Raw genomic sequence first — 27,245 nt, 5'->3', positions numbered from 1 at the left:
TATCTTCCATCATACCTGTGACACTATTGACGCTCTGTGATCGGAATGATCATACTTGAAACCTATTAATGAGGATTGACCAGAGGGCAAGTTTGGTGCCAGCACTCACGGCAATTCCATCTCTGGTAGTGTCTATGTGTAGTAACCAAGTGTTTTTGAAGACATTGACGATCTAAGGGAATTTCATTTCTAGTTGAAAATCAAATATATATATATATATATATATACAGTCGAACCTCGCAGTACGACTGTCCCATTGTATGAGCCGAGACTCATGCGAATTTTTGTCTTGAAGTACAATCAGAAATCCGCAGTACAAGCACACAGATCATCCCATCTTTAAAGTAATTCAGTTAATAAAACCAGTTTCCATATTTCTTATGAATTATCTTTTTTATAATTGTCGTTTTACTTTTAACTACACCTTTTCTGTTTTAAAACCCATAAAAAATTATTTTTTGTGGTCTTTTGGGGGCTGGAATGATTTAATTATATTTTAGTTAATTTCAATGGGGAAAATTGATTTTTAAAATGAGTAAATCATAAAACTAGCTTGGTCATGGAATGAATTAGACTCATACTGTGAGGTATCACTGTATACATGAAAATTCTTAATGAGGATTTGCCAGTACTAAACTCACAAATAATAAGTCAAAACCATGATAATATTTATATATCTTTATTACAAAAATTCATACTAATACACAAATTAGTATTTCATTGTTAGTTTAATATTGTATAAAAATCTAAAATAAATTCATCTTTCTTTTTTTTTTTAAATCATTTTTATTTTTTCATTAGGATATATTATTTAATGAAATTTTCCATTTTGGTAATAAAGTAACTGGAAACATTTGTAAAAATAAAATGTGGTAAAATAGCATCAAGAAGGAATTGGGTGAATTGGACAAAAATAATTATGATATGTATACGAGAGAAAAGACCCCCCCCCCCCTTATTATTGTTATTATTATTATTATTACTTTTTTTTTTTTTTACAAGTCACAAAATTTCATAAAATCAGTAAATGGCACAAAACTCAGAAGAAAGGGATAGAATATGGGTTGTAAATAAGATGTTGGGTTATGGTAGGTGGGGGAACATTGTTGGGCTTAGTATTTACAGTTTGAGGGATTATGAAACGTGAAATTGTATACCCCCCCCCACCCCCATTTCCTGCAAGACACCAAAACAACTGGTGCAGACGGATACTCATCACAATCAGGGAAGTGGTGGGGGTGGTAATAAGAATCAGTTGTGTTAGACTGCAGCTTCTGTGCTGCCAATATTTGGGATCATCATCATCCAGTGTCCGCTTTTCTATGCTGGCATGGGTTGGATGGTTCAGCACGAACTGACAAGCAACAAGGATGTACCAAGCTCCAATGTCTGCTTTAGTACGGTTTCTACAGCTGGATGCCTTTCCTAATATGCCAACCACTTAAGAGGGTGCTTTTTGTGAGGCACCAGTGCCCACAAGACAAGAACCCCTCATCTAGTTGGGGTATAGAGATTGAGGGATAAGAAAGGATGAGAGACAAGGGACAAGAGGGAGGATGTCTTAGATAACTTTCAGTCTTGGAAGATCAGTGATTTGCACCATTGAAATCTCCCTGGAATGTATACCCGGCCATTGTAACATGGATTATCAGCTACAACATTGGTTTCAAATCTTGGCACAAGGTCAGTAATTTTGTGGGTAGGAGCTGGTTTGACCTTGGCAGAATTTGAACTCAGAACATAAGGACAGATGAAATGCTGCGAAGCATTCTGACTGGTGTACTAACAATTCTGCCAGCTCATTACTTTATCAGCAATTAATATTGCTGATTCAACAAGTCACTCCTCTCTGTGGCATTATCAGAATCCAGCAGTTGCCAACTGATGTGTTGCAGGGAAATTCTGACAGGATCACAAAGACAAAAATCTTCTACATTTGAAATATTTGAGAGAACATAAAACTTTATTAATAGATTGTACATGTAGCCTCAATTATCACTGATCTGGGATAACATGATACACTCAAGTGTGAATCAAGTTACACTCATCACAAATTGACCTGTGACAGCACCAGTCGATGACCAGTCAAAGATTCTGTTTGTACTGCAAAAATACAGCCCAGTAACTACCCACGACGTTCAGCTACCCAGAATGCACTGGCTATTGCTTCTTTTTACATGGCTGTGTTGCAAGGCTGCATATTTCTTACATAGATTTACATACTCATACCCATTAACATGGGACCAGCGAAAAGAAACAAAAATACACAACGGGGTCTGATCAAAGAAAGCAGATGAGTGTCTTCCTTTCAGCAAAAGATCAGAGAGGTACTTAATGGTGAAAGTTCTGTTGTTGTGAATTACAAGTCTGGTGTCAACAAATCTATTTGTTTCATTTGCAAAGTGCATGGAGACGATTCATTTATCACTGTATTCTTTTACAATCAACTTCATCATGATAAAGAGGGAGAGATGTACAACAGACTACAGGAAGCATAAGGGCTACAATTCAACCCCAAATAAGAATAGGAATAGTTCCTTCTCAAAACAAGTATTGACTGCGAAGTTCATCAAACTGGTTTTTTTTAAAATTTAAATTGGGAAAAAAATGTGGGTGGATAATGAATTTACCAAAATGAATTGTGACAAAGTTTGGGAACCATTGACATCGTCCAAGAGATCCTGGCCACTAATGTTGCTTGACCAAAGAGACTGACAACAAGCACAGTCTTAAAGAGTCAAGCTCTATATTTGGTCCCTACATTTACTCCCTAAACTTTACAATGAGTGGGTTTATACTAAATGTAAATGCTTCACTTTTTGAAAGATTCCCAAATATGGCACACAGAAACGAATGGTACTAGCAGACAGAATTATGAAAGAGCACACGCATATATTATCATTGCAATATAGAAATATGATACTTGGAACATTCAATACTCCTCACTTAACCATTTTTGTTACATATTTCTGTTGAAATATGCTGCCTTTTTTTATTCAATTAATTTGAAAAACAATTACATTATTAAGTTGGTATTTGGAGCATAAATTAACATAAATTAACATGAGATTAATGATGTAAGGTTTAAATTTAGATCACTTTAAAAGAAGTGGTTTGTATCATAAGACGAGGGAATGTGTCAGACAGGTTGGCACCAAAAGGGTTCAGCGACGGTCACTGGATACGAACACTGGCACAAAGAAGCAAAACGATTGGTAATAGTGGCTTTAACAACTCATCTCGTTGGAATTAACACCTTTTGACTGAATCTCAGGTATGCATGTGTCTAGTGAGTTGAGAAACTGATCAACTGAAATTAGCCATTCAATTAGTAAGTAAAAACTCCTAATAATGCTAAAAATATTTTTAAAAAGCAACAACCAAGAGATATAACTCCAATAAGCTCTATTAATAGAAATTTTTGGACAATTATAGAGATTGGATTGGATTTGGCATTTACAGCCAGGAAGCAGATAAAGAATGGTTATGTAAAATGAAGTCTAAATTAAATTGAAGTAATTAGCAAAGATTAAAGACTTGTGATGGCAGAGAATATATAACAATCAGAGTATCTGTGGATTTGACACCAATATTAGTGGTGGTGGTCGTGGTTGGCATAGTTATTCTCAGATCAGAAGGATGGCCTGAAAGCAAAGAATGCTCTCCACTAAAGATACTCATCAGTAAGAGGATGCTGATTAACCAGGCAATGGATTAAGTTCATTACTTCAGTTATTTTCTTTCATCCTGGATGGCTCGAATTAAACAACTCTTATTAATTAGAAAATTACTATTTTTAAAACTCACAACGAGAGATATTCAGCAACAGTACTTTGTAATAAAGATTGTTTGCCAACATAACATGGCAGTCCTGGTTTAGTACGAATGTTGCTGTAATTTAGCTCTAGTAACTGAAATTGGTTAAGGACAATATTCAGCTGAGACCAACGATATTTTTGTAACTAAAATGTAAAAAAATATTCACTAAAATTTCTTTCCAGGACAAAAATGAAACAAAACAAAAACAAGGTACCTTATTTACTTTAACGAGAAAAATAATTAGTATTGAAGTACGATGCTAAATTTACCAAAGTTTTTAGTCAAAGAACATTTCTCAAGCCTATCTCACTCATACATTCACTCACACTCTCTCTCTCTATACATACATATATATATACATACATACACACATATATATATACACACATACATATATACATGTGTACATACATATATATGAACATAACATATATATCCCACAAAATATTATAAAGAAATGATTATCTCCCTTGTAATAAAAGTTCACTAGAGAAAGAGAAGTGTGTGTGTGTCTATAACCTTTCTGTAGACGATATAACAATAAAAAAGTGCTTTGCTTTCTGAAAAATAACAAATCTGTAATTAGCACCAGTTAACCTGAATAAAATTTTATATCTTATGAAAGAACTAAAAGACCTACCGACGAAACAATACAAGGTGTAAATACACACACACACACACACACATATATATATATATATATATATATATATATATATATATACATATATATACATACACACATGTTTGAAGAAAGAATTTCTTAAATTAAAAATTTATTAAATATATAAAAAGATCTTTCTTCAATTATTGTAACTGTATCAAGAATTCTCTGAAATATATGTATGTGTATATGTGTGTATATATCTATATCTATATATATATATACATACATTATATATATATATATGTATATATATATATATATATATATACACACACACACATTATATATATATATATATTATATATACACACACATTATATATATATATATATATATATATATACACATACACATAAAAAAAAAAAAATTTTTTCAAACAATATTGAAATAGTGATCTTCATAACTCAGACAGATACATGGAATTTCTTTTATCCGCAAACTCTTCTGTTTTCCATTCCAAGAGATTTAGATTACTGGACAATAACAAAACTAGCAAAGCAATTTGAAAAAAAAAAAGAAGAAAAACCTCTACAAATGGTTTTAAAACTCTACAAAGGAATTAAAACATTTCAGATGAGAAACTGTAGCAATAAAGTCACAGTGGAGATAAAGAGGAGAAAGAAATTGGTAGATTTGGCAGAGGCAGCATTGCAGTCATCACCGCTGCAAATACAGCGGTCATGGTAACCACCATGTATGATGGTTCTGGTGCATGAATCCTTTTCATCAGTTTGTAAACATCCTCGGGTTACAGCGGATACCACTGTAAATATAAAAACGAAAATGAATGTATATATAATATGTATGTATGTATATATGTATGTACAGGGGGATTCAAAACTCACCATACATAGGAAGAGTTTATTTTTTTATAAGAACAGTTTTAATTTTATTTAACAGGCTCTAAATGGTTACCATTAGTTGGCCCAAGACTATAGCTGAAAACACTTGCCCAAGGTCCACACAGTAGGACTGAACTTGGAACCTTGTGGTTGGGAAGCTAACTTCTTACCACAGAACCATGCCTGCACCTAAAGTTGCAATTTTTTCAGAATTCTTTGACAGACATCAGTTATTGTAATCATCTGACTTGAAGATGACAGACCAGGAATGGTCAATGCGTCCACCAGGGAGTAAAGGGATCCTGTGAAGCTGTTCTGTTAGATTTCCATATAACAAGCAATCAGGATTTGGTGACATTCATTCATAATTTAGAGTATCAGGTTCAATGATTTGGGTTCTCATTTTATCTGATGAGATGAGTAAGAATCACAGATGTTTTGCACCTGTCACTAATACAGGTGTTGCTCGTAAATTGTTTACAACTGAGTGAATTGGAATAATTTAAAATGAAGTGTTTTGCTCAAAAAAGAAAATGCACTCAATGTGACACAATGACTCCTGATGCTGTAGGGGAGAGAACTCTCACAGTGACATGATGCATCTACAGCATGCTAAAGGTTAACCACTAGGCCACGTGCCTTCACAGGGTGGGGATGGTGGTGGCAGTGGGGGGTGGGGGGAAAGAGAAAATGAACTACTAACCTGTGTTTTTAGACCACATAGATCCAGTGTCACGCATTTCAGCATAAGTCTTGTATTTGACACATTTGTTTTCTCCTTCCTCACAATCACCACTCTGTGATTCAATGAACTTATCTAAACAATCTGATGTTCCAAGGGTGGTACACATATGACAGGTAAGGGCAAATGCTGCAGAAGAGAAAACATTTAAAAAGATAAATAAATAAAAAGATAAATAAACAAAAACAGCAATCATATATTATAACATATTCCAGTCCAAATCTAAAAAAAAAGGATTAACCCTTTCGTTACTGTATTTCTGTTGAGATGCTCTGAGTTTCTTTCAATTAATTTTAAATATAACAAAGAATTTAGTAAAATAACTTCATTATAATTAAGCTAATGTTAGGAACATAAATTGTGACTAAGGTTTGGTGGAAGATTTTAATTCAGAACTTATGAAAACAAGACATTTGTTCTACAGAGCCAGAGGTGGTTTCAGCAGGGTTGGTATTGAAAGGGTTAAGAATTGTTTCTCTATTATATATTTTAACCCTTTTGTTACCATATTTCTGTTGAGATGCTCCGTGTTTCTTTCAATTACTTTAAATATAACAAAGAATTTAATAAAACAACTTAGCTATCATTCAGCTAGTGTTAGGAACATAAATTGTGACTTTGGTTTGGTGGAATATTTTAATTCAAAACTTATGAAAACAAAGAGCCAGACGCAGTTTCAATCAGGTTGGTATCGAAAAGGTTAAATAGGTGATTATCATGTAGAAAGGATCTTCGTTGACCTGATTCTGTTAGAATTATTAATTTATGATAATACCATTTAATCAATATGTATTATCTCTTCTCCTCATAATCTCTAATCTCCCTAAATACTTTTCCTCTCTCTCTCTCTCTCTCTCTCTCTCTCTCTCTTCACTTATTATCACCATCCTTTTTCTTTTTATCTTCTGACTTGTTTTAGTCGTTAGACCGTGGCCATGCTGGAACATTGCTTTGAAATATTTTAGTCAGACAAATCAGCTCCAATAGTCTTTCTTTAAGACCTTGTACTTACTCCATTGATCTCTTTTGTGAAACTGCTAAGTCACAGAAGGGAAAAGACACCAACACCAGTTGTCAAGCAGTGTAGTGGGGGACAAACACTGACACACACACATTATATATATATGTGTGTGTGTGTGTGTGTGTGTGTGTGTGTGTGTGTCTGTTTATGTGTCTGTCCCCCCCCCCCCAACATCACTTGACATCCGATGGTGGTGTGTTTACATTCCCGTAACATAGCGGTTTGGCAAACAGCGACTGATAGAACAAGCACCAGGCTTACAAAGAATAAGTCCTGGGGTCGATTTGCTCAACTAAAAGTGGTGCTACAGCATGGCCACAGTCAAATGACTGAAACAAGTAAAAGAAAAAAATAAAGAATAAAAGAAAAGAAAATGTATATAAACCATATAATTATATAAGGGAACAGGAAAAAATCTTTCTGCAACATGTAAGAATATTCCCCAAAAAACATTATAAAACCACCTGTAGCTCCTGCAAATATACAGATTCCCATTTTTTTTTTTACTTGTTTCAATCTTTTGACTGCGGCCATGCTGGAGCACCGCCTTTAGTTGAGCATATCGACCCTGGGACTTTGCTTGTAGATGAGCAAATGAAAAATACAAAATAAAACTGCAGTCAATTGGGTGTTGGTCCAATTTCAAGATTGAAATAGTAAAACAGCTTATTTCTCTTCCTCAGCACAAAAAATTTCACTTTATTTTGAAGCAAAAGTACAGATATGCTCTTTTTACTCTCACTTTTACTTGTTTCAGTCATTTGACTGCGGCCATGCTGGAGCACTGCCTTTAGTCAAGCAAATCGACCCCAGGACTTATTCTTTGTAAGCCTAGTACATATTCTATCGGTCTCTTTTGCCAAACCGCTAAGTTACGGGGACGTAAACACACCACCATCGGTTGTCAAGCGATGTTGGGGGGACAAACACAGACACACACACATATATATACATATATATGATGGGCTTCTTTCAGTTTCCGTCTACCAAATTCACTCACAAGGCTTTGGTTGGTCCGAGGCTATAGTAGAAGACACTTGCCCAAGGTGCCATGCAGTGGGACTGAACTCGGAACCATGTGGTTGGGTAGCAAGCTACTTACCACACAGCCACGCCTACATATACTTATGTATATGTATATATGTGATAGGCTTGTGTATTGCTTCCATCGGCCGATTTCTCCTACAAGCCATTGACTAGTTCAAGCCTGTAATAGAAGACACTTGTTCATGTTGCCATGCAGAGGGAATGAACCTGAAACCATGGTGTTGTGAAATGAACTTCTTACATACGCAACCATGCTTATGACTAGGAACAATTCTGAAGCTCTGTAAAAATCAAAAAGCTTGAAATTAAGTAGGCAGTACCATTGTTCAGTGATAGTTTGGCTTTGGAAATAATGGCACTGATTCTGCAACTGGAAACAAACACTCAGTGTAGAACTGAAATCAACAATCACCCAACTGCAGGAATATGGAGCCATTCTTTAGTCTAGTGTAGTCAGCATTCTTTTGAAAAGCTTCCATCAAACCTTTGATTTCTCATAGCTGAGATTCCATTTTGGTTTTCAAACAGTGATTTGTGTAGAAGAATGCAAATCTGTATTTGAAGCATTAATTCCAGATATTTATCAGACACCAATACCATTTTAGGAAGTTTCTTAAACATGTAGAGGATTTCTTAGAGAGAAAAAGGTTATGTTTAATGTTGTGTTAAACTGATAAGAAGTAAAATGGTTATATTGTGGTTACAGAATATTCTGAGAGATACAAAGTACAAAGCTAGAATACTGAAGGCAATACACCGTGATAAAGCGAAGTAGCTTTATTTTGGTGACTGCTACAGCCATGGGGAAAGATTTTGAATCTGTGAATGCAAGGTTCCATAAGGTGGTGAAATGGCAGAATTGTTAGTATATTGGACAACATTCTTAGTGACATTTCTTCCAGTTCTTTATTTTTCTGAGTTCAAATAATGCTGAGGTCAACCTTGCTTTTCATCCTTTCAGGGTTGATAAAATAAAATAGCACTCAAGTACTGGGGTCAATGTAATCGACCCATCCCCTCCCATCTGAAACTCCTGATCTTGAACCCTGTAACGGACTGGCAACCAGATCAAGGTGGATGGTTGTGCTCTCAGTTGCTTACATGCCATGGAAACCAGGTAGATGGACTTATGGATCCTAGGGCTAAAGAAAGACATGGTGTTTCAGTTCTCTTACAGTGTTTCTGAATAAAGAAGCAGAATCATTGAAAAAAACTCTGCATAAAAGAAGTCAATGATAAGTTGATTACATTGACCCCAATATGCAACAGGTACTTATTTTAATGATACCTAAAAGGATGAAAGGCAAAGTCAACCCCAATATCCAACTGGTATCTATTTTCATTGACCCTGAAAGGATGAATGGTAAAATTGACCTCAACAGAATTTGAACTCAGAATGTAATGAATCAGAAGAACTTTAGCAGCAAAGAATTTTTTCCAACACTTGTGTTTGAGAGAATTGGGATGGAGAGCACGAGCAGCGAAGGATGGAGAAGAAGCTGGAAGCACATTGGCCACATTATAAGATTCCAAGGCTGTATTACAGTGATGGTATGGCCTCTGGATGGAAGGAGGAAGTGGAGAAGACCCAAGAACATTTAGGGAAGAACTATTGGAAAAGAGAGGGACAGTCTGGCAGATGGAAAAGAGAGAACCAGGTGCAAATCCCAGTCATCACCTGGGCAACCTGGAGAGAAAGAGAGGGAGAGAGTGGAAGCCTCAGGTGCCATCTGGCATGAAGTGGGAAGAAGAAGGTGATGGATGTTCACCACAACCCATGAGATATGAAGACTAAGACATAATTAGGTTTCTTTTCAGGACGTTGATTGACTGATGTTAATTTTGTTACCTTTCATCTTTAGACCATGACCATGCTGGAGCACTGCCTAGAAGAGGTTTTTTTAGTTGAACGAATCGACCCCAGTCCTTATATTTTTTCCTTTAAGCCTAGTACTTATTTTATCATCACTTTTGCCAAACTGCTAAGTTACGGGGATGTAAACACACCAACACTGATTGTTAAGTGGTGGTGGGACCACTCGCGTAGTGAGAGTATGTGCTGTCCGGGGCGGCCCCCTGGACCCCACAAAAAACACAAATTGCCAACAGCAGATCCAAAAGTGGTGCCCCTTTAAAAGTGCTCCCCCAGGACGGAACCCCCCCTGGCCACCCCCTACGCTAGTGGGTGGGACAAACACACATATCTACGACGGTCTTCCTTCAGTTTGCGTCCACCAAATCCACTCACAAGGCTCTGATTGACCTGAGGCTATAGTAGAAAACACTTGCTCAAGGTGCCACACAGTGGGATTGAACTTGCAAACATGTGGTTGAGAAGAAAACTTCTTCCACGCTTGTACCAGTTAGGTTAGTATTCTTAATAAACTCTACTTTTGGTATCTACCACGTATTGCAATATTTTATAAACAACTTCGATGCACGGCCATTTTTTTCGTTTTTGGTTTTTGCGAATGTTTGGCGAGAAACGTCTGCGACTCTGGCAATCGTGATCTTCCGATTCAGAAACTAAAGCTTAACCGGAAAGACACAGAACCTATGAGTGAAGCAAACAGCAGCATTTGAATTTGGTCTTTCTCTCAGCCAGAGAAGTTAACTCATAAACAGCTAAGTAGCTCAACTAGGTCACTATAATACGCCGATGTCCGAAGTTAACGGAATTAAACCACGAGTAACCTTTGGAAAGATTTACTCGCTTTTAATGTATACATTGTAATTTAATGTTAGGCAGAGCTTGTCAGTTTTTACTTAAAGGAAGGGAAATTATAATAACAGTTATCTAAAACATGTTGAGGTTCATTTCAAAAACATTTGTTTGCTTTCGTTTTAAGATACTCCTTCAGTGTGAAAAGTTCTTGCTGCGACAAAATAAATAGATATATGAAAGTATTTTTTAAAAGGTGACAATGAATATTTTACGCTGTTAAAAATATTTTTGCCGTTTGTTGTATCTCCACTACAGGAGAAAATGAACGATTTGACAACCAATTGACTTTATTTACAAACAAATTATAAGTAAAAAATAGGCATAACTATGTAGTTATGCCAAATAGGCATTCTGGATAAGTTTTATGATGGCTATAAAGTCTCATCTCTCTCTCTCTCTCTCTTGATTATATATATATATATATATATATATATACGCACACACACAAAGACGTCTTCCGTTTAAGTGGGGTCAGAATTCGTCTTCCTTTTCACATAAACACGCTTCTAAATTCAAATTTATGTTAGAAGACGAGGTTCAAATTTACCATATATTAATTCCCATATACATCATATAACTTCACATAATGTTATAGTAACTTTCAATATATTAGTTATCCCACGTTTCACCAAATAAAGTATAATCTAGGTTATAAATAACTCACCTCTGTTTATCAGAAGTACGATGAGTAAAAACTTCAAACTGGTCGACATTTTAATTAAAGGTAAAATAATTAATGATTTGGTTCGTTTTCTAGCTTTGTGTTTTAATCAAGAGTCGGATGAATTAATTACTTGGTAAAATTTTCACGTGTTTCTTTACGAAACTCGAATAAAAAACTTCCAGTTACAATCGCACAGGTGAAAACACACCTTTCAAAGACGTCACACCTGAATTTCCGGTTGGATGAAGGGAGATAATTGTTTCACTGTTGCCGCCACCTTGTGGACAGGTAAGGAATGTTAAATATTTTTAACGGTGGATGGGGGTTCGAATGGGATCGAAGAACAATTGTTTTGATGGCCTTTAAGAATCTTTTGACGACAAACGATTAAGAAAGGTGTTTTCGTAGCGAAACTAACAATCTAGAAACATCGATTTTTCCTCTGTTTACGAAAAATCATAAAAATACATTCAGATACTTAGTGACTCATGTTTTAGTGTTTAATGCTTAATCATTGATCAATACTAATTGAGTTGGCCAACGATCAAAGACATTCCAACCGTAACCATCTCGTCTATATGTATATCTTTACAAGCACAAGTATGGCTGTGCGGTCAAGAAGTCCGTTTTGTTATTGCATGCGTTCGGGTTCAGTCCCACTGCGCAGCACCTTGGGCACGTGGCTTCTGTTATTGCTTGACCAATAGCTTGAGAGTGAAGTTTGTAAATGGAAACAGTGTGGAAGTTCGTCGGACAAAGTACGTAGCGGCGTTTCTTCCGGCTCTTTACATTCCGAGTTCACATACCCACGAGATCGACTTTGCATTTCATCCTATCGAGATCGATAAACTAAAGTACCTGTCAAGTGTTGGGGTCGATGTAATCGATTGCCCTCTCGCCTTAAAATTTCAAGTTTTGTGCAAAAATTAGAAAGAATTATGACACGTGACAAAAAAAAAGAAAAAAAAAAGAAAAGAATTCTGTACAACACAAAGACAATGTTCTGTATCGTGACGTGATGGAACCGAAGTTCAGTTGCGCTCTGGTGAACTCCAGCTAATCAGGGATAGATGCGTATGAATAAAAAACGGCAGTGATCTGCCCTAGCAGTGACGTAGCAGTTTCAAACTAGTTGATGAATTGAGAGCCTAGAAGCAGCATCTCTTTGAAATGCAACAACTCATGTGAATGATATCAGCTACAACTCTGCTTCACCATGAGCGGTACATTCGCATACACTTGCAGATTAATCATTGTTGCTACTTGCCAGCACTCGTTTTATTTAAATGATGTTTAAATGAATTGTCTTCTGAACATTCTTTATTCACGCTTATTAAAAGCAGACTGCAATGGATTCTCTCAGGGACACACTTCATACATTAAATCACAGAACACTCACTCTAAATTACTGACCGTTTACACTAAATTGGTGACCCACTAAACAACGATGGGACACTACATTATTGAATTATGACTACAAAATGGAATATTTACCGTCAAAAACCTAGAGGACATGCGGATGGTATGTCCAGACCGATACCGAAACACTGCAAGCCATTCAAAGATATGGTAATCGCAACTTTAAGAGACCAGTAAGCCGAGAAGACATGAAGCGAAATGCGGTAAAAGACAAATTCATAAGAGAAGTGAAAAGAACACTGTGGTCAGGAAAAGTAAATAGGAAGAGGATTGGTGCGAAACAAAATCGAGACATGAACCTACACTCAATTTGTGATGGCGAACTGATTTATGCACAGAGAGTAGTGATACTTGAAACACTATGAAAGGAAATCTTGGGGGAATCTAATGTTGGACATCCTGGTATTTTGAGGATGAAAGCTTTAATGCACAGCTACGAGTACTGGCCAAATATGGATACAGAAATGAAAAATTTGGTGAAAGGCTGCAGAGGATGTGCCCTAGCAACAAAGTTACGGACGATAAAAAGTGAACCCTGGCCAAAAGTAAATGTTCCGTAGTCGAGACTACACATCGATTTCGTTGGTCTTTTGAACGGTTCATACTACTTAGTGGTAGTTGATAGTTTCTCTAAATGGCCAGAAATTTGTAAGTGTTAAAAAACTAAATTCCTCAACTGTGACAAGTTTTTTACATGAGTTGTTTGCGAGATTTGGCATCTCAGACGCTATAGTGTCTGACAATGGAATACAATTTGTGTCTTGAATTTAAAAACCCCTGTAAAACGTTTGCTGTAGAACATGTAACTACGGTGCCATACCATCCCGGATCTAACGGACAAGCAGAACGTTTTGTCGATATATTCAAGAGAGCCATAAGAATGTCAAATAAGGAAGTCATGGATGAAGTAGCTCTATAACAATTCTTAGGAGTATACCGTGTGACACCAGATTCAAATGTACCAGCAGGTATGTCACCAACGGAGCTGATGTTTGCGAGGAAAATAAAACCACTCTTCGATAAATTGCTACCGGGCAAGAAAAGAAAAATTGCAATGGAAAATACACCAAGATTGCGGAAAATGTATTTGTGAGAGCATATAAGAATGGAAAACAGGGTTGGGAAGATGGATTGATTACCAAACGCATAAGAAAAATGCTGTGCTTGGCAAAAAGTAAAAAAAGGCGTACACAAGAGACACATGGACCAACTGGAAAAAAGGTTCGTTGAGAGCGAATCCAAGAGAATGGAAGAACCAATGGAATGGTTATATGATACTTTTCAAGTACAATGCCACCACAGGTGATTGAACCCAGACGCACAAGCGTAAGAAAAAGAAAATGTATAGAGTTCTTGGAAGTAGATGCCAAATGGAAAAAAATATTAAATGTGTAACTAAGAAAAAAAAAACTAAAAAGGGGAGGTGGGGTGATATAAAAAGTATTGCTATTAAAAGAAATAGAAAAAAACTTAAAAGGGGAGAAGTGGGGATAATAGTAATAATAGTACACCCTACCCTCGTGACAAGTGGTATGTGCTAGTCATTATAAATAAGGTGATGTCTATTACAAATGGTTCTGTGAACGAGCAATAATTGACTCAACCAAGAGGTCTGTTTATGATGAACAATGAGGAAATAGTTTTTGAGTTGCATGGATGAATTTGTATACAAGTCTGCAGACCATTGTTTCAGATTCCAAAGAAAATGTGGAGCACTCTAATGAGCTCAACAGCTTGGACTATCTCGCGTACCACATCACCGACTCCTACCAACAAAAGATGTACAATACATCCATCCATCCATACATACATACATACATACATACATACAAACATACATACATACATGCATATGTGTGTGTGTCTCTGCGTGTGTAAAATGCTGGTGACTTTTACTCCAGTTCTACGTAATATTTCCTATAATCAGATATTTTCTTGTTATCTTTCCTATTTTTCTTTTTAATTTCTTTTCTTTCTTTTCTTTTTCTTTCATTCCCTTATTTTTATCCATTTTCCAACAAGGGCTGGTATTTTCAAGACACCAAAGTGATCACATGTGAAAGATTTGACTGTAATTTATAGGCTCCGTCCTCTGTCTTCCAAGGACAGAAGTTCTGCAAAGATGCGAGGCGTTTTTACGGAAGAATTTATATATTGATATGGTAGGAATGCGAACCGGAGTGTCTGAATAATAGGGACCTATATACACTGGAAGCTATGCCAACACTATGGAATAACAACAGAAAAAAGATGGTATAAACACACGCCAGAAAAAGTCACAGAAAACGAGAAAGCAACCATACTCTGGGATATGCCAATACACACAGATAGAGAAATTAAGGCAAATAGACCAGATATAGTTGTCAAAGATCATGAAGAAAAAAAATGCTTTCTAATTGATGTATCAATACCAGCAGATGACAACGTCTCTCTAAAAGAAATGGAAAAACTTTCAAAATACAAAGACCTGGAAATAGAGGTAACTCGAATGTGGAATCTAAAAACAGAAACAATTCCTATTATAGTAGGTGCCTTAGGTATAATAAAAAAATATTCAGACAAATACATAACAAAAACACCAGGACTTACAAATATATATAACATACAGAAAATTGCACTACTGGGCACAGCACACATCCTACGCAAAACACTTTCAATACAGTAACCATAAGAGCACCACAGCACATACCCAAGGCGCACAGAGCTGCGCTCGGTAGTGAAGTGAAAGCACGTTATAAAAATAAAACTACTGAACAATAATAATAATAATAATAATAATAATAATAATAATAATAATGCAGAAAACAGCACTGCTTGGGACCGCTCGAATACTCTGGAAGGTGCTCGAATAATAACGGGTGTTACCTTAGTTCACTGGTAGTGAACAGCTGACACCGTAGTACATCTCCAGCGTTAGAAGCTGTGCAAAGGCAATAATAATAATAATAGTAAAACTTTCATTCGATTACTTCTTGTAAAGAAAATCTTCAGATTTAAAATGAAGAAAGGATGAAATCATGGCGTATGTTTTGCCTTTGAAGCGGTAAGGAAAACATTCTCACATGTTCAATGCAATTATTTAAAGCAGCATATGATACAACAATTTAAGGGGAAACTACTCTTTAAAATTGTCTGATTAACACTACACATGGCTATTCTCCCTTGAATCAGTAAAATGAAATCGACGTTTTTAGTGGTCTCACTGGTCCTGAAAGATTACTATTAACAATCCCTGTATGATTTATATAAAACAATTTCTTACACATATGGTGATGACTAGATTTGGGAAACTGATGTTCCTATTTATTTCTTCACTGATTTGGAATTTCCAGAGAAACGAAAGATAGTAACGATTCAGAAACAACATCGCTGCACAACATTTTAATGGAGGTTTTGAAACGTAATGTTGTCTGCTTGCTGGCTGCACCAATGTTTTACGTTGATGCAGTATTGAGCTTCTCCCGTGCCGTATGTATATCAGTGTGTGTGTTTGTGTTTGTTTCCGTCCCACTTCGCTTGAAGGCCGGCGTTGGTTTGTTTAAGCACCGTAACTTAGCAGTTCGATTACAGGGACCAATAAAATAAGTAACAGACTTGAAAAGAAAAATACGAATGAGTATTGATTTGGTAATGCCCCAGCATGGCCGCTGTTCAATGAACGAAACTATTGAAAAGTCAAAGAAGAATATTCATAAACATCCTTTTAAATATTCGTAACCAATGAAGCGATTTATTTTGCGTGGCCCCAATTCCCTCGGGCGGCAAAAATGGGTTTCAAGAACTGTAGAGATTCCAGTCGGTGACAAATTTGTAGAGGAGTATTAACGTATCAGAGGAGTATTGACGTATCAGAGGAGTATTAACGTATCAGAGGAGTATTAAAGTATCAGAGGAGTATTTTAATTCAGAAAGTTTTTGCGAATTTGTAATCTAAATTCAGGAATTCACGCGATTATGTAAACCAAAAGAATTGGTGGGAGAGGTGCGTGGTTTAAGGCCTATTTCACTGTTATTTTTAGCACATCTCTCGACCAGGGTACAAGCAGCAGATGGGTACAAGCAGCAGAACACAGCGTAGAATACATTTGTCAACACGTGCTATCTCGCAGACAAAAGAGTTCTCATGCTTGGCTTGTTACTATGGAAACAGGCATGAATGTGTATGTGGCTTTCGATTGGTTAAAATTACCCAAAATTTTCAAACTTTAAAAGCTAATAACTCTTTATTTATTGATTTATTGCGAAAGTGAATTTCATAGCATTGATTAGCATATAAAACTATATCATTGCACTGAATATGAAATCAATTCGAGCAGGAATTGAAGAGATTGAAGATTGGCAACCAAACTGAAAAGATCCTTGTGGTTAAACAACAACAATGAGAAAAATAGAAAGGGCATCTACCTGGACGATGGACTGGCTAAATGTAGTAGTGAAATCTCCCTCAAATCCGACACCATCGATTCGGGAGAGGGAAGGAAGGATACATGAAGAAATGCAGTCGTGGGTAGCTATGCAAAAACAGACGGGATGGTCACGGTGGTGATAACTTGATTACAGTTTTACTAGATGGATACTGACCTGGTGAAAGACAACAACACCGACAGCTGTAGCAACAACAACAACAAAACCGCCATTTCCAACAAAACTACTACAAATAACACCACCGCCATCACCAACAATAACAACAGTACCACCGCCATCACCAACAATAACAACAGTACCACCACCACCACCACTACCACCACCAACAACAGCAATAACAACAACAACAACAACAACATTAACTCGACATCTGCAGCTGCTGTAATACAACTATCTGTACCGTTACCAATAGCAACTACAGCAACAGCGGCGACTGCTTTGTTAGTGTATTTCTAAATTTGTCACGCAATGGTTGAGAAAACATCCAATCACTAAACAGTGAATTAATTCCGGAAGCATCAATAAATAAAACGTCTGTTATCTATATAATATATACTTTGACAAACATACATACATACACACACACACACACACACACACACACACACACACACACACACACACATATATATATATACACTTTATTAAAAACCACCAAAGTATTACAAAAACTGTTACTCAGAGTTTCACGTTCCCGTTCGTCGGAGAGTTTTGTTGAGAAACAAAACTCTGAACAAAATTCTCCAACGAACGGAAACGCGAAACTCTGAGTAACAGTTTCTGTGATATTTTTGCTGCTTTTAAATAAAGCATATTACTCTACTTCTGGTATTCGAGTACTATTTTTTCACCTTGATTCGCATTTATATGCTTACTCTGGTATATATATATATATATATATATATATATATATATATATAAAACAAATAATAAATGAGTATATGCATATATACGTACAGGTATGTGCATACCTACGTCTACCTGTATATATAGGTGCATATATATATATATATATATATATATATATATATATATATAAAGGCCTCCTACTTCTCCCCCTCCCCCGCCTCCTCTTTCGTTTATTATTAACCGTTTCTTAACCGTGTATTTACAACACTGAACTGAACGACCTCACGTGGCAACCGACCACCAACTGTTGTGGCCTCGAGAGGGAAACGGTATTTCTCTCAAGACGAACGCTCTCACAAATGCGTGGGCGCGTACGCACACACATACGCGCGCGCGCAGATTGTTCCCGCACATATATCCGCATGCACGCACACTGATGCACAACGTGCACTTCACACACACACACACACACATATACATATACGCATACGCATGCACGTGCAAATGCACATATACATGTTCGCGCGCCCACGCGTACATCCGCAAAGAGGGAGGCCCTTGTGTGGAATCAGCGTTAATTTTCTCTAAGATTTACTTAAGGGGAAAAATGAAATTGTTTCGAGTCTCATTTGAGACATTTAACATCGGGATAACTCGGTGTGTACGTTTGGTGTGTGTGTGTGCGAGAGAGAGAGGGGGAAGAGGGAGGGAGAGAGGGGGAGAGAGAGAGGGAGGGAGGAGGGAAATAAAGATAGTGAGAAAGAAAGAAGAGGCGATTATCTTCCTGTCCCTTTGCTATGTTACCAGGTAACTTGGAGATAAGTTTTGTGTGTGTGCGTGAACTTGTATGTGTGTGCGTGTGTGTGTGCTTGATATGTCTTCGTAAGGGACAGAAAGAAGGGGAGAGAGAGCGAGAGAAAGTGAGGGATTCCACTGTGGGATAAAAGCTCTCGTTTAGTAATTAGATATGTTGCTCGTGTTAATTCGAAACAAAACCCAGTCGACCTTTCCATGTGAACTACACATGCCTCAAAGCTGAACTGATGCGTAAGATACGAGTGGTTAGAATCCGTTTAGGAGAGTGCTGCCTACTGCATCACTCTCTCTCTCTCTCTCTCTCTCTCTCTCTCTCTCTCTCTCTCTCTCTCTCTATCTCTATCTCTCACACACAAAGACACGCTCTTTTGTGAGATTGTGGACGACCTCAGGGAGATTCTACTGTTATTTTTAGGCAAATCTAGTGATTGTGAAGACGTTTCTTCGTTGACTTGCTGGGTGAGAGGTTGAAGATGGTAGTGTGTATGTGCCAATCGGTGTTTAGGGCGAGTGTGCTGCCCATTAAGTTGTAAATGTTTTGCTCAATTCGTTTGTAATCATGTATACTTATAAACCATTACATTGTTCTAAAAATTGACGACTGTCTGATGATCGGTAACGTGAAACTCTGAGTATCATTAGTTCTTTAAGGTCGTTCAATTTAACTCAAGATTTTAATGATTGAATTAACCGATCAGTGAACGAACTTATAATGATTATTGGAAACAGACGTGAGTCAAATTTGCTGCAATAAACAATAAAAGAATACGTAATGGAGGTTCTGAGCGGAAGTGCATAGCTTCCATTATACTAGAGATATATAGATCCTAGTTGACTCGAAGTTGCTGAAAAGAACCGGAACGAAACAGTGAAATCTTGTTTTCCTGGAGGAAAAGAATAATTACTTCCCTTGGATTAAGGTTACCCATGGTTGAAGCGTATCAGTTGTGCGTTCCCACACGCGTGTACATGTCCAAAAATTAGGGGGACTATATTGCCAAAATGAATTTCCGTTCATGGGGGCAGCATCCGAATATTTCACCTTTAGAGTTCGCGGAAAAAAACTCAGTTCGTGTGAGTTTATTTTTAATAAATTATTCTCCTTTCCGTCACGCAAACATTGCAACGCTTACATCTATTTAGATACCGTTCCGCTCACCCCAGCAATTTCCAGTTGACTCTGTACAGCAGTGCTTCCTCTTTTAATCGCCTTATATAACTAGCTAACGTTGTAACATTGCGCTTTTATCTTGGATTCTAAAAGTGGATCCGTGATTATTCATGTATCGCACGCACACATTATTCCGGCTTTACACAACTATTACTGAGACGGTCAGAGAAGGAAAAGTGTAGAAGTTTTACGTTTCGAGTATAGCTCTTCTTCGGACACGGGAAGAAAGAGGCATTTTGGCAGAAATACAACACTGTTACCCCCTCCTCCCACTCTCTCTATTCATGACTGTCAAAAAGCTTACATGTTTCTCTTACCCTCTTTACTCAACAACCAACAGAGGTAGATTCTTTTACTCTCTCTTTCTCTTCTTTTTCCTTCAGTCACACAGTAGTAAACAACAAATGGCCACAGCAATCCATCAATCTACACGAATGACAACAGAACTTCTTTTAGTCTTCATAATTTAACAACTCGAAGTAGTTGTATATATCGTAACAATAAATAAAGCCATTACAGCTGTTATTTATTTCTTGTCGTTTCTACCAATCACCACTGCATCAATACCATTCCATTCATTAGATTCCTGGTGACCTTCAGCGCTTCAAACCAACACACTAACCGTTATATATCTATAGAGTGAAACTAGGTTATTTGAACAAGACATTACAGACTACTTCACGATCTGGAAACTATGAATCTCTCTTAATCGATTGAGTTCTGTTACATCTGTTACATTTCCAATGAAAACCATTTGCATGTCTGAGTAGATTTATTTAATGTCTCGGGGTTTGTTAACAACGTGAGCGAGTGAGCTATCCTCATTTTAAATGAGATGTCGGCGAGCAAAGCAGTCAGTCATTGGATACGATTCCGTTGATTTACAAGTTCTTTATTTTCAATGTCAACACGCGCAAAACAAAACAAAACAAAACAAAACAAAACAAAAAGAAAATCATTGAATTCTATGGCATGAATTTCGTTTGGGTTACCTCCACAAAACAAAACTCGCACAAAATTTGAAGATTTTTAATCTTCATCATCGTCACCACCACCACCACCACCACAACCACCACCACCATCATATATATATATATATATATGTGTGTGTGTGTGTGTGTGTATCTATTTGTATGTATGTATGTATTTGCCTATCCCCCCCACACACACACACACCATCGCTTGACAACCGATGTTAGTGTATTTACATTCCCGTAACTTAGCGGTTCGGCAAAGAGATAACCGATAGAATAAAGAATAAGTGTCCCGAGGGTCGATTTGTTTGACTAAAAGGCGGTGCTCCGGCATGGCCGCAGTCAAATGACTGAAACGAGTAAAAAAAATAAAAGAACACCATTGGAGTCGATCAGAATTCGTTAAAGAGTTTGAATCGTTCCATCAAAATTTTGATGCAAAAAGAGAGCATTTTCAACCGGTTTTACCAAAAATATCTTGTGTCGCTGACGCTCTAAACTCCTGTTCTCTTCTCATCTCAGCCGTTTCCGTCACCCCAAGCAATAAACTTTTCTTCTCGTTTTCATTGCTTTCTTCAAGGGTGTCACTTTCCGCCTTGATACAGTGTGTGTATGTGTGAAGGCGGGGGGGGGGGGGGGCGTATTTAGTTGGGGTTTTTTTTTTCCTTTTATTTATTTCAGTCAACAGACTAGGCCATGCTGGGGCACCGCCATGAAGAATTTTAGACGAAAGAATAGATCCTAGTTCTTACCTTTTTGCTTTTTTAAAGCCCAGTATTTATTCTATCGGATTTTTTGCTCAACTACTAAGTTATGGAGACGTAAACATACCAGCACCGGTTGTCAAGCAGTGGCGGGGTACAAACACGGATACAAAGACACACACACATATATACACAAAGTGATTCTTTCAGTTTCCGTCTACCAACTCCACTCACAGAGCCACGCCCATATAAAGCAAATCCTCTTATATTATTAGGAATTGTATTAAAAAAATTGTTAAAATATTTTGTTTGTAGAAATATAAGCAATTTATTGATCGAAAGAATCTTATATGGACTCATAAGGACCCTAGTTGAGAATCCCTGCTCTACATCAAGCACAGACAACCATTTCGAGAAGTGGGCCGCATGGGACATAGCTCATCATCAGGCGGGCCGCACTGCTAAGAAATATTCAAGGTAATTTTTTTGTGAGGCGTGCCATTCAGAAAGTCCCGTGGGCCGCATGAGGTCCAAACCCGCTCTACGTTGGTCGCTTGCTTTTCTAGAAAATATTTCCTTATGACCCCCAAATGACACCCATCGCCTTAGGAAATGACGCTAAGTAATGGGGTTTGGAGATTTCTTGCCCATAGATTTCCTGCGCAGGTGTGGCTGTGGGCTAATGAATTTCACTTGACAATCACGTGCTTTTGAGGTCATCCAGTTCATTTAACGATTTCAATATTCTTAGCAAACAACAATCGAGCGAAGCGAATGGATTTCGTTTCTATGACAATCAATAGATTAAATAGTAAATCTATTCAAAACGCCATCCCTACCGCTCTCCCCCACTCTCTCTCTCTCTCTCTCTCTCTCTCTCTCTCTCTCTCTCTCTCTCTCTCTCTCTCTCTCTCTCTCTCTCTCTCTCTATCTATCTATCTGTCCTTTATCTCACGCCAGCCTTCAAAATCGAATCAGTGTCCTAATTATTTGTCCATCATTGATTTTTCGTTCCTAAGTGTCGATAAGTGAGATCTTGACAAATGGTCGAAGACGGATTTTATTTAAGACATACATACATACATACATGCATATATACATATATATATATACATACATACATCCTTGCAAGTAAGTTACATAATACATACATACAGACAGACAGACAGACAGAAAAACAGACAGACTAACAGACAGATAGATACAGAAATACATGCATACTGATGGATAGATAGATACATACATACATACATACATACATAAGCAATGCAATATATATACATACAATACATATACATAAACACACATATATATATATACATATATACATTCATATGTGTCTATATGCGTTTGTGTGTGTGTGTGTGTATGTGTGTGTGTGCTGAAGTTATTGATCAACTCCCTGTCAGTCTTGAAGGAGCAACCTTATGATTAATACGTTCCAGCTGTGGCCATCACATTGTTTTCGGGCGTAGCATATTTAGGAGTGTCTTTTCAAAATAAAAAAATAAATAAAAATTAAAAAAAAAAAAAGAGAATGGGAGAGAGGTTTGGGTGCTATTTCTAGCTGGTCGACCTGTCTCATAAAAGCCACCCCCGTTACCTTGGTAACTCAGTAGGCAGTGCCCTGTCCAGCAGAATGAAATGTTGTTGATAAACGAGTTGAATATTTGTCATAGCAGTGATAGAGATGTTGTAAGATAGCGTGTGTGTGTGTGCGTGTGTGCGTGTGAAGCAAACAGAATGAAAGAATACACACACACACACACACACTCGCACGTACACACACGCACACATACATACGCACTGGCGCACGCACACACACACATATCAGAATGCACACCAGCACGAACAAGCAGTCACACACATGCACACATACGCACGCGCTCACACAAACACAAACTCTATGTCTCTCTCTCTCTCCTTCTGTCTCACATTCTCACATTCATATAAATATAAATATAGAACTTGTAGAGTAGGAGACAAACAGACAGACCTGAAGCAGACAAGTGGAGAGTAGTGTGACTGATGAGGACAGAAATGACGATAAAAAGACTTTTACAAACCTGATTGACAAACCGAATGATTCATCAAGCAATCGATGTGTTAACTGCTTAATTGATTAACCAATTAGCAATTAAAATAAAGAAGTGAAATATAGCCAATGCGTGTGTCTATTATTGGCTGAATGACCTTTCGAGATACAGCAAAATGGTAGAGAGAAGAGAAGGAGAAAAAAAGCATCGAACCTCGGAAACAAAAGAGAAATAATAAAATGAAAAGAGATAGGAAAAAAAAACAGCAAATAATAAACAAAACTAATAAATAAATATATAAATAGAGAAAAATAACTGTAAGAATGAAGGAAATAGAGAGAAAGAATAAGAAAGGAGAGAGATAAAGAGTAAGGCAAATCGATAGGCAAAGAAAATGTGATTAGAAAAACAGTCAATGTATTTGTAGCACAACATCTTTAAATGCATTAGTAATTGAACTAACTACCAAGAATGCGTTATATATGCAAATCAGTCAATCCAATCTATTGAGGTATTAGATTATAAGCTGTGTCTATGAGGACAATTAAAGTGAGTTAAATCTAACCACATAATGGAATGTTGTCAAGCAGATTTCTTTTTTTTCTTTTTGTCTATATAGAAACGTCCCTTACACACTTTTGTCACATGTCCCCTGAATTTCTCACCTGTGCCATACGCTCCTATACACCCTGCCATATCTCCCCCCCCATTAAAAAAATTGCCATTAAAAATGGGGTTATCTCCCATATATAAAAACCATCACTTTTTTTCCAGTGAGCTGAGTTCATTTCCAAACACACATAGACACACACACACACATATATATATATATATATATATATATATACATATATAAACATTCACAACGCCCAGTCTGGGAATTGAAATTGCGATACTACGACCGCGAAGCCGCTGCTCTGACTACTGGGCCATTGCGCTTATGTGGTAGAGTACAGCATTAAAGTAAGAAGGATGAATAATTGAAAAGGAAGTTCGAAAGAGAGGAAAAACGAGGTTGGTGGGGTGGATGGGGGGTGAAATAAATCTTTATGATAAGGAGGTAAGAAAGGAATAAGATAAGATAACGAAGGAATGTAAAGAAAAGAAAAACAAAAGAAATGTAGAACGAAAGTAAAGTGAAAATAGTATGTACCGAGAAAGAGAGAGAGAGAGAGAGAGAGAGAGAGAGAGAGAGAGAGAGAGAGAGAGAGAGAGAGAAAGGGGAGAGAGGGAGAAGAAGAGAGAGAAAGAAAGAAAGGTAGGAAAACAAATTTGATCTCAGAACCGTTTGCTATCAAACTAAATAATAAAAAAAGACGAAAAAGAAAAAAAGAATATTTATATTCACCCACTTACACATAAAATTAGAAGAGTATGGGAACTTAATGGCTTAGACAATGCGACGAGCTGGCAGAATAGTTAGCATATCGAACAATATCCAAAGCAACATATCGTCCGTCGTTACGGTCTGAGTTCAAATATCGCCGACGTCGATAATTTTTTTTTTTTTTTTTTTTACTTTTCATCTTTTCGGGGTCGATAAAATAAGTACCAGTTGAGCCCCTTCCCCTAGCATGTTAAGCGTTGTGTTCATAATAGAAAGGATTATCTGTTTAGACGCAAAGTATCAGGGAGAAGGGAAATGCCCTTCGCAAAGATATTGCTGTTGTTAAAGTGAATTGTTTCGAACAAAAGTTCGAAACCGAGCCGAGTCCTCATTTCACTCAGAACGTATTTCTTCATTATAGAAAAGACAAATGGGTAGAGATAAAGTGATTTATTGAGAGAATAAAGATATGTAAGAATATTTATATCATAAGGAGAAACGGATTATGAAGTGAAACACAGAATAAAAGGTCGACAAGATAAGCAGAAAATAGAATGGAGTTATGCATCAGCAAGTCCCAGGAATCCTCACCCGGAAGAACAGTCAAACATTAAGGAAGAAGTCAACTGCAGGATGTCCAAAGTCAGCAGCATTTCTTCGGCAGACTGCACGAGGATGTGTGGGAGAATACAGGAATCAGTCCTACTATTACCACGCAGTAGCTCTCCCAACCTGTTATATGATTGGACAGTCCTGGACACTCGACAAGAAACATTTCAACTACTCTAGCATAGAGTGTCTCAACATGGGGCCGGATTAAGAGCCTTCGAAGACGAAATCACTGATTTGAATTGCAAAGTCTTTGATCTGATCCTCAATATGGCCCCATGGACACTTTGAAATTACATTTCCGATTAAACAAATCATTTCGAATATTATTTTAGCAGTTTAAACTGATTTCTTTTGTGCCGTAACCCATTTACTATTTCTCTGATGTCCCTCTTAATTTAATGCCCGAAGCACGGGCTTATTTTTTGCTTAATGGTTAGTCCAGCGCCGTCTCCACAATATTTTGCATATCTGTCGAAAGGATGAGAGACCAAACATTTAAATGCTTCACAAGTCAACATCTCAACCCTGTAAATATAAATTCTGGCACGTAAGCCTCAAAATATCTCATTGGGTCATGGCTCTAGCAACCACCAATATCCACAGACAATAGCGAAACAATAGAACTTAAATAATAAGGAACAAATGTTTGCTTACCTTCACTTGATTCTTGTCAGCTGCTCGTAATAATCATAAAAATAATCCAAGAATGTCACAAACATATCCATTTTCTTTCGAAGTTATTCTCTTCAGAAAAGCCGTTGTGTTAGTATTGCTATTGTATTCTATTGCCGTTGTCCATCTTATCTCGACCTGAATCTTAATCCGTCTTTTGAACTATTTCAATATTGTCTGACTTGTGGTTCAAATTTCAGTCATATATCATTTCATCATTTATAAGCCTGCTCATATATATATATATATATATATATATATATATATATATATATATGTATATATATATATATGTATATATATATGTATATATATATATATATATATATATATATATATATATATGTATATATATATATATATATATATATGTATATATATATATATATATATATATATATATATATATATATATATATATATATATATAAATGTATATATATATATATATGTATATATATATATATATATATATATATATGTATATATATATATATATATATATATATATATATATGTGTATATGTATATATATATATATATATATATATATATATAAAAATATATATATATGTTTATATATATATGCATATGTATATACATATATGTATGTATATATATATATATATATATGCATATATATATATATATATGTATATACATGTGTATGTGTGTGTAAATGCATGCATGTATGTCAAACTATGAGGACATAT

The 27,245-nt window shown here is 36.6% G+C and overlaps 1 protein-coding gene and 1 long non-coding RNA gene across 4 annotated transcripts; one reads left to right on the top strand and one right to left on the bottom strand.

Moving 5' to 3' along the window:
- Window positions 1-663: 663 nt before the first annotated feature.
- LOC106874138 (uncharacterized) lies at window positions 664-26,751 on the bottom strand. Of its 3 annotated transcripts, none has more exons than XM_089354637.1 (3): window positions 26,515-26,751; window positions 6,032-6,199; window positions 664-5,249 (listed from the first exon to the last, which is right to left on the bottom strand). In XM_089354637.1, exons 2-3 carry the CDS (start codon window positions 6,177-6,179, stop codon window positions 5,056-5,058), a joined length of 342 nt encoding a protein of 113 aa, XP_089210763.1. In that variant the 5' UTR covers window positions 6,180-6,199; window positions 26,515-26,751; the 3' UTR covers window positions 664-5,055. The 3 variants fall into 3 exon arrangements, with proteins under 3 accessions (XP_089210763.1, XP_089210764.1, XP_014777241.1); XM_089354638.1 differs by lacking the exon at window positions 26,515-26,751 and adding an exon at window positions 17,351-17,677; XM_014921755.3 differs by lacking the exon at window positions 26,515-26,751 and adding an exon at window positions 11,528-11,750.
- Window positions 11,682-18,191, top strand: LOC149134533 (uncharacterized). The gene is made up of 2 exons (XR_016242500.1): window positions 11,682-11,815; window positions 14,969-18,191. It is a non-coding gene; the product is annotated as an uncharacterized LOC149134533 (long non-coding RNA).
- Window positions 26,752-27,245: the final 494 nt, after the last annotated feature.

This window comes from Octopus bimaculoides, chromosome 7, assembly GCF_046866305.1.
Source record: "Octopus bimaculoides isolate indiv1 chromosome 7, ASM4686630v1, whole genome shotgun sequence".
Taxonomy (NCBI): domain Eukaryota; kingdom Metazoa; phylum Mollusca; class Cephalopoda; order Octopoda; family Octopodidae; genus Octopus; species Octopus bimaculoides.
The sequence above is the reverse complement of the archived record's forward strand: the minus strand, read 5'-3'. Positions and strand labels throughout refer to the sequence as shown.

Bases quoted from the DNA above. Each gene is read 5' to 3' on its own strand.
- LOC106874138 (XM_014921755.3), bottom strand. From the start codon at position 11,576: ATGTCGACCAGTTTGAAGTTTTTACTCATCGTACTTCTGATAAACAGA. The intron at 6,200-11,527 runs GTGAGTTATTTA...TCTCTTCTGCAG, and splicing joins CGTACTTCTGATAAACAGAG to CATTTGCCCTTACCTGTCAT. The intron at 5,250-6,031 runs GTTAGTAGTTCA...TTATATTTACAG, and splicing joins TATGTGGTCTAAAAACACAG to TGGTATCCGCTGTAACCCGA.